Genomic DNA, 14,855 nt, shown 5'->3' with positions numbered 1-14,855 from the left:
GGGATCTGCAACCCTATAGGNGGAACAACATTATGAACTTCCAGTATCCCGGGGCTCGTGACTCTAGCTGCATATGTATCAGAAGATGACCTAGTCGGCCATCATGGGGAAGAGAGGCCCCTTGGACTTGAAACTTTATATGCCCCAGTACAGGGGAACACTAGGGCCAAAAAGTGGGAGTGAGTGGGTAGGGGAGCAGGGCGGAGGGAGAGTATAGGGGACTTTTGGGATAGCATTTGAAAGGTAAATTAAGAAAATACCTAATAAAAAATTTTAAAAAATAAATAAATGAGTAGCTCTTACAAGATGAATGCATTAGGTACCATTTGCCTCCCTGTAAGAATTAAAATGATTTAATCATTCCTGGTACATGCTAATTGGAATCATTTTAGTTTAGACATTGTCCATGCATTTTATTAATTGTAAAACCTTTCTTAGCCTTCGTTTGCTATTCTATGTTCACAGTATATTCAAAAGGATCTCGTGATCGCTGTTCTCCCCTTATACTTCTAAGGTTCTAAATGCCATAGAAGAAAAGAAGAAAGGAAACCAAAAGCATGTCATTTATTTCCTTCCTTAAAGTAGTAGATTAAAGAAAAGAAGCAACGAATCCAAACTGTCAGCACTGCAGTATACATCTACAAGTCTTGTTTTATATAAGACTTGCCCTTATATACTGTATATCTCAGAATTACAGATATAAACTATGAACTTAATAATGGAATCATAATATATCTTTCTTTACCCTAGGTTTTATTTCTCTAATAATCTTATTCCTAGTATTTACTTTCAATAAGAAATTAAAAAATACTCGTTAACAGTATAAACTAATCAGTGCCAGAAACCTGCAGATAGGATTAGTGTTATGGAAAGGCACCCCTTTACATATTTCTTTCATCTTTGAAAGCATGCCTAATTCAACACGGGATATATTCTTAAATAAATATAATTATAGGTAATACATGCTTTATCTGATTATTTTTTTACTTTAAGGCACTATTATTTCTATTTTGCATTAAATTTACCATAGTGCTGAATTTGTAAATATATATATGTATGTATGTATATATACATATATATATTCTAGATTTTAAAAATATATGTAAATCCAGTAGTAACAGGACCAACTAATAAGGCTATAAAAGCATTCCTTAAATTCAGTTTTTTGATAAAATCTGTGTACACAGATATATTCATTTTTAAGTGTGTGTACGTGTATCCCTGTAACTGTGAGAAATTACTAATTCGTATTTTTAACTAGTATTCTATATTTCTACCATGATTCTTAACTTATTTCTATCTCATTGCATTATTCTGTGTCATTCTAAGTATATTCCCTTACTTATATGTTCAGGTTCTAAAGCATCAGAAGGTAGGATTAATATTAAAAATCTTTTACATCAGTGTTCTCGAAAAGATTGTAAATTGAATCTATGTATCCCTGACCTCCTAAAGGAACATAGACTCCCCTACTCCCCAGCAACTTCTAACATTCTAAATTAGACTTTTCTTGCTGCTTTAAAAAATGGCATGTGCTCCTCATAGATGCTTACTTGTCATCTATTTGTCATCTGCCTCCATTGTTAAGATTCAGGCATCATGAAATTAGGTATTTTGTTTTGTATACTATATATTCTGTGTGCCTAGAACCATGTCTGACACCTACAGGTTCTCAATAAATACTTCTGGAATCAGTTAACACATATATATTTGCTCTCAGAACAACCTAAGAGATCAAATAATAATACAAATAATACTGATACCAAGTATATCAGTAAGTTAGGTTGTTCCAGCTGTAGCTTAAGGACAAGAATATCCAAGACACAACAACAGCTATACAGTATTCTTTCTTTTTAGGCTGTACACAGCAGCCTGCAGATATTCATACACTCTCTTAAGAATTTTTTATTACGAACAGAACTTTTTCCTAGTAAAAGCTTAAATTCCAAGTTGTCTTAAGAATTTTAGCAATCTAGAGCCAGGGAAAGCAAGGACTATGCCTTATACATTTCCATATCTCAGAAACACAAATAGATATTTAATAAATGATGAGTTGAAAAACTGAAGAAGACTCTAAGTTTCTCAGTTCACCTCCCAAGAGTCTTCATTTTCTTTAGAATTCTGATTTAAACGTCGATGTTTTTCAAGAAGTAAATGCATAGCAATGGATTAATTGTCCATGAATTTTTATTGTTATCATCATCCTTTTTACCTAACAGCATCAGTCTACTCTACTTTTTCCCAAAAGTAATTGGATTTACCCTATAATACAAATTCAACGCCTTTCTCACTACAAATGAACTATATATTACATTTTATTTTAATATTTTGCCAATAATTAGTCATTTCAAAGGTTTTACCATGAATTTTGATTTATAATTTATAATCTACTGGAATATGAGTATAAAATATAATATAAATTATTGAATTTTAGTGAATATTTTACTCTATACTGTTAGGACTCCAGGCTTCTCGTCACTTTCCATATACTCTTTAGGATGATATATACATGATATGTTTTGCTGAACTGGTCCCCCATAGCGCCCCCCACTTCCCTACCCACCCATTCCCATTTTTTTGGCCCTGGCATTCCCCTATATTGGGGCATATAAAGTTTGCAAGTCCAATGGGCCTCTCTTTCCAGTGATGGCCGACTAGGCCATCTTTCGATACATATGCAGCTAGAGACAAGAGCTCCGGGGTACTGGTTAGTTCATCATGTTGTTCCAACTATGGGGTTGCAGATCCCTTTAGCTCCTTGGGTACTTTCTCTAGCTTCTCCATTGGGAGCCCTGTGATACATCCAATAGCTGACTGTGAGCATCCACTCCTGTGTTTGCTAGGCCCCTGCATAGTCTCACAAGAGACAGCTATATTTGGGTCCTTTCAGCAAAATCTTGCTAGTGTATGCAATGGTGTCCGAAATGTTTTCTTAAAATTGCAGTTTAGATTTCAATAGATGCCCATCAGAGATACAACTTTTCCCTCTTCAAAATTTACTAGGTATATGATATACACATAACACAACTTGGAAAATTGTTAATTATGTGATTCAGTTAAACCAATTTATTTTATGGTTAAAAAGGATATAGGATTTTAAGAGAAAAATTCTCAAACACAGGTTTCTTTACAATACTTCTAGATCAGACTATTCCACAATATAATGACATTAACTCTAACAGTAATTCCAAAGTTATTCATGGTAGTTTGAAATGTGAGTTCTCCCCAGTTTCTACTGTAATCAAGACTTATTTCATGGTAACTATTATTTTTATAGATAAGCCCTAAAACTTTTCTCCTATCTGTATAAATTAGACTGGTTATTATAAGTGTCTCCAAAGGAGCATTTTATCTGGAAAAAAAAAACAGAAGAGTGGGCATAATTGAAGTATTTATACATTTGAAGGAAAAGAATTGTTAGGGCTTTGGCCACTTCAAAACCTTTTGTATTGTGCATACTAACAGCTTTAAATAACTGTTCCATTGGAATTACATCTTCAGTGTGGGAACAATTTGTTCTACAATAGACTATTGCCTGTTGAAGACTTAAACTATTTCAAGTTTAATAAAGAATATATTTTATATGTAGGATTATTCTTTTTAAGATATTTTACAATAAGTGTTTCTAACAAGTATAATTAATTGTCTTTTTTTCTTTATTTTTCCAGATGGCTTAACAGAATTAACATGCTGACTGCAGGATATGCAGAAAGAGAGAGGATTAAACAAGAACAAGGTAAAGAAATACCTTTTATTTTATTATCATGTTGCACATTTTGCATAAAAAGGCAGGGCTAATGAGGCAAAATCTTTTGAAGAAAATTATTTTGAAGTGAATTTTGGTATAATATTGATAATGGACAGAAAGTTAAAATATTTTATTAAATTATTTTGAAAAAAAAAAAAACCTCAATGGCACCATTGTGTGAAAATGTAAGCACCTATCCAGCAATTATACTAGGTTCTGCTCAAAAAGGTAGTTTTAGTGCGATGGAGAACATGAAACATAGTAACATAAAATGGGTTCCAGGAAACGAGGATAAATGGAATCCTTCTGGGAAGGGAATGGTAAAAGACTTTTGGTTGTCTGTCTCTGCTTTCTGAACTGCACAATGACAATGATGTGGACTGAAGGCAGTAACTAATCTACAAATAATGTAGAAGCAATCTTCATGAAATCACTATGCACAAGCAAACCTCATCTAAGATTATAATGTAGTAAATGTGGCTTAGTGTTTTAACTTCCTCAACTTTATGCCTGGTGCAATTTCTACATCTTAATTTCTGTGGTAAGAATACTAAAAATATATCAGCCTTCCCTTTCATATGTCTTGAAAACCTATTAAGTAGCTCTTTAAAGCTGATTTTACCTGGCTGCTTAAAGACATAAGAGCTGGAAATATGAGTAATACATACGTAGAAAAATATCACAGAAACATAATAGACTACCTACTTAATATGTGATTAGGTTCCTTGGTCTTCTACTGGGAACTGAGGAATACATATGTCAACTCCACTCCTCTATACCTGTTTGACATCTCCTGAGTATAAGTTTTAGTACAAAAATTAGGTTTCATACAAAATACAGCTCTCTGAGGTTAAAAATAGAGTAGCGTTAACTAAAGGCTATGAATAATTAAGTGGGTAGTAAACAAAGTAATGAGCAAGTACTGAGTTACAGTTAGATATGAGTAAAGAGTAAAAGTTATTGTGGACTACTGACAGCAAGATGGATAGAGATAATGATCATAAATCATAAAGCTATATCCTCAGAAATCTACAAAAAAAGGAATTTTAATGTTTTACCATAAAAATAATAATTCCTTAAGGTCATTATAAAGCTTTAATCACATAAAAGTCAATGACCTGTATTGTGTTTCTTTAACAGTTCAAAATAACAGCAAGTTTTAAAAATATGTCCTTTGTATCAAGATAAAACAGTAAAAAAGGAGTTTTCTTCTTCTGATGATGGCCATGTTTATTCATAATAACAAAATTTGCTATCATTGTAAGACTCATTAAAATATATATTTATATAATTTTAAGAGCTAAAATCTACTGGCTCTTAGAAAAATATTAGATTAGTTTCATCCACTAAGCTATGGTGTTCCCATGTTCAAATGTTCCCAAAAAGTCGAGTAAGTTTTCATTGTTGCCTTTTTTATATCATTGTTTTTTCCCTTTCCCATAGCTTAGCACAAGAAGTTAATTTGTAGAGTAATATTTCCACCTTTTCTTAAGCAAGCCAACAAGTGTTTGTATTGCTATTACTTTTTAACAAGCCAAGAATTATGTCAAATTGATATTAGCATTTTTCCTAATTTGCGGAATAAAAATAAACACTTCAGATCTCTTACATATGGTAACGGCTATGGGGCTCTGGATAAAATGTTAATCATCTGTTTTCCAGTGTGCTAATGAGGGCCACTTGAACTATTAGTGCACCAAGACCCCAAGGTATCAATGCAAACATTGAGGATAAACTCAGACAGCATTATCGAAAACAGTGGGATAGATAAGGGTAGAAAGATCTTAGCAAGGGCACTTTGTATCATATGTGGAGAGATGAATGCTAGCATTGATTTCCCAGGAATTTTTCAGGCTCTCACAAAACTGCACAGACCCTGGGACTCTAGATTTCATTCTTCACTGTTCAAAAATGCTACAAAAGAAAAAAAAGAGTGTCTATAAAAATGAACATCAGATATTTACCGCCTTTGGGGTCTATATCTGACCTGGCATAAAATCTAAAACATACCCAAGAAGAGAAATGCTCCTAATACTTCTTGAATGTAGTCACAGTACAAAGTGCTTCATATATGTTACTGTGCTTAGTACTCCCATGAAGACAACTCTGAAAGTCAGTTACAATTATTAGCCACACTTGTACAGATAATAAAATAGACCCAAGGAAGTTAAATAATGCCGCTAAGACCATAGATGTCTGGTGACGTTGTATAGTGAAGAATTGTTTCTGAATATCAGTCATGCTTTGTCCACCATCATTTACTAGCTGTTTCTGAGCATCTATGTCAATCTTTGAGGGAGGCCTTAGTTATAGTGGTAATCATTGTCCAGTATCTCCATTATTAGTTTCCACTGGACTTTTTAGATAGGGTTTAGCTAACTCAAACTTTAAATCCCGGGGCAGCCTCCTGAGTATTGAGTTACAGTTGTATGCTCCCATGACCAGTTTCCCATTGATTTGTTTTTAATTAAGGGAGGGGGGAACAGATATCTAATTAAGATTAATTGACATATTGTATTTTTTTCCTCAGTGGATCCTTGAGTTTTAAGGCCTGAATAGAATGGGCAGTTTATTTTATATCCAATATCCATTGACAGAGACTTTCTATTCACAGTAACGAGAGTTAAAACTCAGAAGTGGGTAAGGGAGATGAGATAACCTCACTATACTTAACATTAAACTTCTTGATATGTCAAGCAAGAGTCCCAGATCTTTAATCTGCAGAGCTTTGGATCGAGCTGATGCCTTAGTTTTAATCCAGCTCTATTATTTCCTACATGGATTGTAGCAATTTCTGAAAAAATCAGTTGTACTCACTTTTAGATAGCACTATAGGAAAAACATTGCCATTGAGAATTTCTGGAAAGAGAAGGGTTCCTACAAAAATATGTACTGTGGTTTTCACTTGAATCTGAACACTTCTTGAGCCTTGTGCTGGTTGTTTTAGAATCCCAATTTTCAGACAAATTTCCTCTGCTTTTTATACCTATTATCTCACCTGAAATTGCTATTGGAATCATCCCAGCACTTTGTGTGGAACTCACATAAAGAAGCAACACAACAGTTATGACTAATATAGTAAAAGTGATTCTCATTGTTGGTCTTTTGTTGGATTTAACTAACAATATGAATATAGCTCTCAGAGTTCTTTATCTTTCCTCTTGTCTCAGTTCTGCCAAGTAACTTTGTCTACTGGCTTATATTTCCTACCTTTTAGGTAATTTTGGAAATTTGGTACTTGTAGCTCAGTTTCGGTGGCATGCAGTGTGTGTGTGTGTGTGTGTGTGTGTGTGTGTGTGTGTGTGTGTGTGTTTGGTAAGATTTAGGGTTTGTCATGCCTTTCCAAGGAGAGGTGGGAGTATGTCAGCTTGACTCTAGAAAGCAGCAATTGTTAGAAAACCAGTGAATTGAAGCCAGAAAAGGGGGATTTAGAACATTAATTTTGGAGGTGTTTATATTGGTATAGATATACAGCAGCATATGATATATTGATTTTCTCTCTGAGTAGTCACCACAGCAATGGGACATACTTTAAGAAACATCCTGTGGTATTTATTAATTAAGAATTCTGAGTAATTTGATCTCAAATCAAATATATCCTAAACATGATTTGACTTATAGAGTACTATATTAAGACTTCCTATTTGTCATTAATTTCGAATGAGATTGTGATTAGGTTATTTTGTCCTTCTCCAAAATGAAACTGATAACTCTTGGGTATGACAATGATAACAGACATGCTGTAGTAAAGAAATGTAAATCTTTTTGGTTAAGTCGTTTTATCTTTTCTTGAGAAATATCGCTATAAGTACTTATAAAATGTTGAGGTGTCCATGTGTGTAAATTTTCAGATTACTGGAGTGAGAGTGACAAAGAAGAAGCAGATACTCCATCAACGCCAAAACAAGACAGCCCTCCACCCCCCTATGACACATACCCACGGCCTCCCTCTGTAAGTTCAATAGCAGTGTGCTAAGGACGGAGCAGGATGCTCTGAACTAAAAACCTATAGTAAATTGTATGTGAAACAAGATTTCCTGGGGAAAAGAAAATTTGTCATCTGAAATCAGGAGGAAAATATGTTTATGCTTATGTTTACAAGGAATATTTAATCAAGTAAACAATCACTATAGATTTTGGCAGGAGTTTGCCAGATTAAAAGGAATTAAAAACAACAGAAAAGAGCTGGAGGTGTAGCTCAGTAACAGATATCATGTGCTATCTTAGTTTGCTTTCTAGTGCTGGAAGAAAATATCAAAACTGAAAGCAATTTGGGGAAGAAAGGGCTAATTTGTTTTACAAGTCTTGATCATAATCCATCATTGAGGGAAGCCAAGGCAAGAACTCAGGCATGGCAGCAACCTGGATGGAGGCAGGAACTGAAACAGAGGCCATGGTGGGATTCTGCTTACTGGCTTGCTCATCAGCAGCCCAGAGATGGCACCACCACAATGTCTTGGACCCGCCCACATCAATCATTAATCAAGAAAATGCCCCACAAACTTGCCTACAGGACAATTAGATGGGGTTATTTTCTCTATTGGTATTCTTCCCAGATGACTTTAGCTTATGTCAAATTAGAAAGAAAAAAAAAGGAGTGCTTGCTGAAGTACTTTATATAGCCAAGCTGTCAGCTTTAATATATATGTTTATGGTGCTCCAGAATTCTTACAGAATGCTTAAATCTATAAATCACCTTATGTATAAACTTTAGTTCAATCTTCTACTGAGGTAAATAATTATCCAACTTTTTAAAAGCCTCTGCCAGCTTGTATCTGTTTCCCATCAGAGTTACTGAGAGTATGTCAGTGTAGCTATTGAATTTAATGGTAATGTTACCAAAGTAATCAGTTCTCTGTATCTTGAGACAAAGGAAAAAGAAAGCTAGTTTATGTGACACAGGTCAACTTAATTCAGTCTCTTTGTATTATTCCAAGTAATTAATATTTTCACTTTCTTAGAAAAAAAATACCAGGATCTGAATAATTCCTTTGGAATATTATAAAAAGATGAGAGGAGAACCATGCTTTATTTTTTTTAATTATTTTTAATTCCCTTACCACGAAGTAGGTTTTCATGTGTCTTTTAAAATATATCCTTATTTTTACTTAACCCTACTCTCGCCAGCCCTCCTGCCTTCAGTTCCACTTAAAGCTTTCAATACCCAGTATTGCCTCTGCACCCCCAGTGTTCCACTGTTCTTCTGGTTAATGTGTCCCTTTTTTGTTTGCACAACAGTAGCATCTTGGAAAGAAACTATTCATATTATTAAGATGTAGTTCAATATACCACTCAATATGTTAAAAGATAACAATGTACCCATGGATGATGCTATGTAGTTTCTATACCTTTTCCAAATGGGGTGACATGTTCATCTCAGCCAGATTTCTTCTAGGGACACTTCAACCCCATTAGTGATTAATAAATGTAACTTAGCTCCTTGCAGAAAGGCTCCTGGGGTAGCCTGCTAGCCTTTAGAGCTGGAAAGTAAGGCTTGTGCCAGGTAGAGCGTGGTTCTGTAAATTTTTTACAGCATTTTATTGATGCTAGTCTTTCTTCTTGTTTGTCTTTTATGCTATAATATATTTTCCCAAAATTAAATTCATACACAAAATATAGTCCGTTTTATATACTCTATATAGTGCCTATATGCTAATCCCCAACAAACTATAATTTCATCCCACCCATATTTTCCTTTTTTATCTTTAATCTTTTTTACAGTTCAGCCATTATTCTCCCCATTCTACCCTCCAGCAGTTCCTCAACCCATTCCTCATCATCATCTCCAAAAGGATGTCCCTATACCCTCACACCCCTATCTTCAGTTCTCCAGAAATTATTATAGAATTGACAAAACCACAAGACTCTGTGCAACCCATAGAAATAGACACTGACCTATGAAGAAGCAGAAAAGTTACTCTGTTTATAGACAACTTTTTCTCATATACAAAAGCCTCTCTCTTTCTCTCACCCCTTAAGCTGATTAAAATACAGAAATAAGACTCTATGGGGACTGTTCCTTTAAAAATTCAAAAGATATAAACAGTTTTAAATTGTTTAGTTGCCGAATCTTTATTACATAAACATTTACAGTTTCTAATAGTTTGATTATTATCAGGTTTGTACTATTGTATCAGATGTTTCATGGACAACTGTTATATCTATATCTCAAGGCATTTGAATTCCTAACTCTTAATGTGTAAGCTGTGGCCTATAGACTTTAATTTAGAGCTAACACAAAAGGATGGACTATCCAGAGACTACCCCACCCGGGGATCCATCCCATAATCAGCCACCAAACCCAGACACTATTGCATATGCCAGCAAGATTTTGCTGAAGGGACCCTGTTATAGCTGTCTCTTGTGAGGCTATGCCAGTGCCTGGCAAACACAGAAGTGGATGCTCACAGTCAGCTAGTGGATGGATCACAGGGCTCCCAATGGAGGAGCTAGAGAAAGTACCCAAGGAGCTGAAGGGGTCTGCAACCCTATAGGTGGAACAACAATATGAACTAACCAGTACCCCCAGAGCTCGTGTCTCTAGCTGCATATGTATCAGAAGATGGCCTAGTCAGCCATCATTGGAAAGAGAGGCCCCGTTGGTATTGCAAACTTTATATGCCTCAGTACAGGGGAATGCCAGGGCCAAGAAGTGGGAGTGGGTGGGTAGGGGAGTGGGGGGGGAGGGTATGGGGGACTTTCAGGATAGCATTTGAAATATATATAAAGAAAATCTCTAATTAAAAAAAAAAAGATGTCTGCGAAACTGTGCAGTTGTTACTTGACTGTGTAAGATTTCTATCCAAGTAAATACTTGGTGGTAAAAATCAAAAAGAACGGTATTTGACAATCTGAATAGTCTGTTATTTCTGTGGAAACTGATCAGGGGCTTCTTTCCACAGATGAGTTGTGCCAGTCCTTATGTGGAAGCAAAACACAGCCGGCTTTCCTCCACAGAGACCTCTCAGTCTCAGTCTTCACATGAGGAGTTCCGCCAGGAAGTTACTGGGAGCAGTGCTGTGTCTCCCATTCGCAAGACAGCCAGTCAGCGCCGCTCCTGGCAGGATTTAATCGAGACACCCCTGACAAGTTCAGGCTTACACTATCTTCAGACTCTGCCTCTGGAAGATTCTGTCTTCTCGGATTCGGCAGCCATCTCCCCCGAGCACAGGCGGCAGTCCACTCTTCCAACTCAGAAGTGCCACCTCCAGGATCACTATGGCCCATATCCTTTAGCAGAGAGCGAGAGGATGCAAGTGTTAAATGGCAATGGGGGCAAGCCTCGAAGTTTTACTCTGCCTCGAGATAGCGGGTTCAACCATTGCTGTCTGAATACACCAGTTAGTGCCTGTGACCCACAAGATGACATACAGCCACCAGAGGTGGAGGAAGAAGAGGAGGAGGAGGAAGAGGAAGCAGCAGGAGAAAACGTTGGAGAGAAAAGTAAGTATGTTTGTGGAAATTCTTAGCCTGTGTACACAGTAATAGCCTTTTAACTTCTTATTTGAAGGTTGTTTTCCTTTAAAATAAAATAATGGTCATGCTGGATAGGAAGTTAGGTCTTCCCTAATTTATGAGCCAGGACAAATGCCACTAAAACAAGTACTTTTTCTCCCAACTCCCTGCTTGCTTTTTGAGGTTAATAGTTTTCATTTCTTTACCTTCTTCTCTTCCCCTACTTTCTTCTTACTTTCATGCATAGATCCTGCCAGTCCATAGTGATTGTCCCCTGAGTTTGGGTCAAGAAATTATAAATGTTTTGAGTAGAGTGTCAACAAAACCCTGGCTGCATAACTGACTACACACATGCATACCAACATTTACACTCATATCTTACCTCTCACTGTCAGGGAAAAAGTTCAAAAGGCACTTTTCCCCTAAAAGAAATTTCATATAGCATGCCATTCCAAATTGCTTGGCTTTTTCTAGAAACCAATTTGCTGGAAGCATCCAGTTATTTTGTTGATGTACATTGGTATGGGTATGAACTCAAGAGGAAAAGAAGATAATTCAGTCACTTTTCTAGTAATTCTGGGGTGTTTTACCTTAAAAATATGTTTTTAGACAGACATAGTGGTGCATACACACACACACTTAGACACTTGGAATGTAGAGACAGGAGGATTAGGAATTTGAGATCATCATCAGGTGCATAGAAAGCTCAGAGTTAATGCAGGCTATGTGAGACCCAGTCTCAAAAAAAAAAAAAAAAGCTGAATATATTTACAAGCTATCAAGTTTGTTATGCAACATGCGAATACGAAGCTTCTGTTTATAACTACCATAAAACACTGGTCCAGAACCCTGATTTATTTAAAGAAAAGGCTTTAACTCAGTTATTTAAATTGTGAAACGTCTGGCTTTAAGTCCTAACTGTAAAATGAAAAGATTGTAGGTGAATAACCTTATGTGAATTAAGCAAATTAGTATAGATGACTGGAACCAATAATGCTTGAACCAGTTATTTATTTGCTTTTTTTAGTGGATTGGCCTCCTCTTTTTGAAGATACAAATAAAATGTAATATGCACCCTGTCACTAAGGGACTTTGATTATAGGTTACATTAGCATAAGTTATTCATCACTACTAGTGGGAAAATCAACAACGTAGAGCTTACAAGTTACTAACAGGTCAGCGCTCTGTCAGTGTGACACTTGGTTTCTTTAGCAAGGAGCCTCTTCTGCTCACATGACTTGATGAGAATTCTATATCTTCCACCAATAAAATATAAGAATCATTTGTCACCAAATTCACATTTAGACGTTTTCTGTATAAAGTACATATTAGCCAGTATCCATGAGAACATTGCAAAAGATATGGCAGTCAGTGCTGAAAAGATAATTAGCACCCATCACTTGCAAAACCTCCCAACATCTATATCTATCAGACATTATAGAAGACTCTTATGAAAAGAGTAGTTAAGACGCATCCTAGGCTTTTCTCGGCATTCTGGCAAGCCTAATACATGCTTAATACTCTGACTAGCAGAATTAACAAACTTTTCTCAGTTTTAAGTGTTGGTTCGAAAACTTGTTTGATTCTCACCCAGGTGCTTTACAACAGCTATACATACATATATAAGGTTTGCTTATTACTCTGTAAACCCTGGGGAGGGAAAATGCTCCATCTCAGCCAATTAAAGAGTATTAAATTCTGAAATAGGAATGCTGTTCATAAAACTTTCTATCAATTTTATAGGCAAAGTCAATAGTTCTGTCTTTTTTTAAGTGATTTATTTTGTCCTAGTCATCATGTGGGGGAGAAGTAGGAAGGAGTAATCATGTCTGGAACATGGTATCAGACCAACCCTTTCTTTAGGTTTCCAAAGCCACAGAGCATTTCTAGTTAGATGGCTTTTGATTTTTTTTCTTCAAGGGTCCTCTTTTTATTGTTTTTGTATAGGATTTCTCTTCAGATACACCCCTAGGTTGATGGCATTTTTTAAGTTTGGGCTATAGATGCATTAAATGCATAATTATTTGATACTGTCCATTGTTTTCCATGTCTCTTTGCAGAATAAACATGGCAAGGCAGGACAGTTCGAATGAGTTTGTCAATAAATTTAATATTACACATTTTGTCATCATAGTTCAATATTGTGGGGGCAGTCCATGCAATTCCATTATGATTAGCCTCACTAAAAATGGTCAAGTAGTATTTTTGAGGCCCCATCTATTTCTTTCAGGGTACTCAATAAATCTCCTCACTTAATTTTTTTCATGCACTACAAACTGTTCTGTATGGAGCACTGCATCCCATTGTGCCTGGAAGATTTTTCATATTCAGTGCAATATATGTTCACCTTTCTCATGGTGACTGATTTTTTGTCACATTCTAAATATTTAGAATTATCTAACACGATAAATGTTTCATTTGGAAAAGATTGACTTTAAAATCAGTTATTTCTTTTAAAAGACAGATAACTTGACCATTTTTCTGTTTACACTAGCCTTTCCCAGTCCCCCTTCACAGAGACCCTCCCCCATCCAGATCTCCTCTGAGAGAGTGGACCCCTTGGGAATCCCCCCACCCTGGTGCATTAAGTCTGCCAGGGGAGGTGCATCCTCTCCCACTGAGCTCAGGCAACGCAGCCATGGAGACTGAGCTGCATGTCTGCTGGCGGCCTCCTTCCAGCCTGTGTATGTTCTTTGTTTAGTGGCTCAGTCTATTTAGGATCTACTTTGAGAATGTCATAATCATGCCTTGTGTAAATTGGTCATTAGAAATAACCATGAAGGCTGCTTATTCAAACCAAACTGCTGGGTATTATGCCAGAAACAGAAATTATGCACAGAACAAAAAGCCATGGCCATGATGTCAGCATCACACATATACGTACATCCTCTCACACAGAGCACTCTTTTATGTAGACACATAGATTGACAAGCAAAGCAAACTCACAAAACTCAGTCTCTCAGAGCTCTCCTGCTCCAGGCCAGCACTCAGCTTGAGCTACTAAAGGAAATGTGTACTATTCCTGTGCAGGGAAAGTGAGTATATGTCTGGCTCAAAATATTTTTTTAAATGTTGCCTAAACATTTAAAATAGGAACTGCTTAGCAGGGAACCAAAGTGGGTAATAGAAAACATGAAAATATAAACTGCTTTATAACTTAAGCATGAGGAAGTATTGTTAACCAAACTCCTTTTATATCATTTATTTTGTCTCACCTCATGTAATGACACATGTTTGCAGTGAACTTCAAGGAACAAGAGCTACCTAAATCCATAACCCTGAATCATTTTTTATTTCCTCCTGGTTGTGAAATTTAGCCTTCCATAGAACAGACTGCAATCTCTGTGCCCATGGTTGAACTACCTTTTGTCTTATTTGAAATTCAGTTATTTAACTGAGTCATTCTGTGACAATTTTCTCAGGTTGAAATCATTTTAGTCTGAAATAGATGGTACTAAAAGTACACAGATGAGACATGTCTTGTTTTCCTTTGACTGAAAAGTCAGCATGCATATTAATTATGCTGACCTACTTCACTGACATTTGGGAAAAGACAAGTACTTTCCTATTATCCCAATTAGCGCTTTCAAAGCTTACTGAGGTATGGGCCTTTTAATAATGTCCTTAAATTAAATTACTAATTATGTCAGCC

The 14,855-nt window shown here is 36.0% G+C and overlaps 1 protein-coding gene across 6 annotated transcripts in view; it reads left to right on the top strand.

The window, feature by feature from the left end:
• The window catches only part of Cnksr2 (connector enhancer of kinase suppressor of Ras 2), a 239,870-nt gene that overhangs the window by 195,349 nt on the left and 29,666 nt on the right, over positions 1–14,855 (top strand). For all 6 annotated transcript variants that reach the window (XM_021153093.2, XM_021153091.2, XM_021153094.2 and 3 more), the window contains 3 exons: positions 3,669–3,736; positions 7,600–7,700; positions 10,651–11,191. In XM_021153093.2, the coding sequence (XP_021008752.1) occupies positions 3,669–3,736; positions 7,600–7,700; positions 10,651–11,191 (710 nt within the window). The remainder of the gene's footprint in view (positions 1–3,668; positions 3,737–7,599; positions 7,701–10,650; positions 11,192–14,855) is intronic.

The sequence above is a fragment of the Mus caroli genome, chromosome X (genome assembly GCF_900094665.2).
Source record: "Mus caroli chromosome X, CAROLI_EIJ_v1.1, whole genome shotgun sequence".
Taxonomy (NCBI): Eukaryota; Metazoa; Chordata; class Mammalia; order Rodentia; family Muridae; genus Mus; species Mus caroli.
The sequence above is the reverse complement of the archived record's forward strand: the minus strand, read 5'-3'. Positions and strand labels throughout refer to the sequence as shown.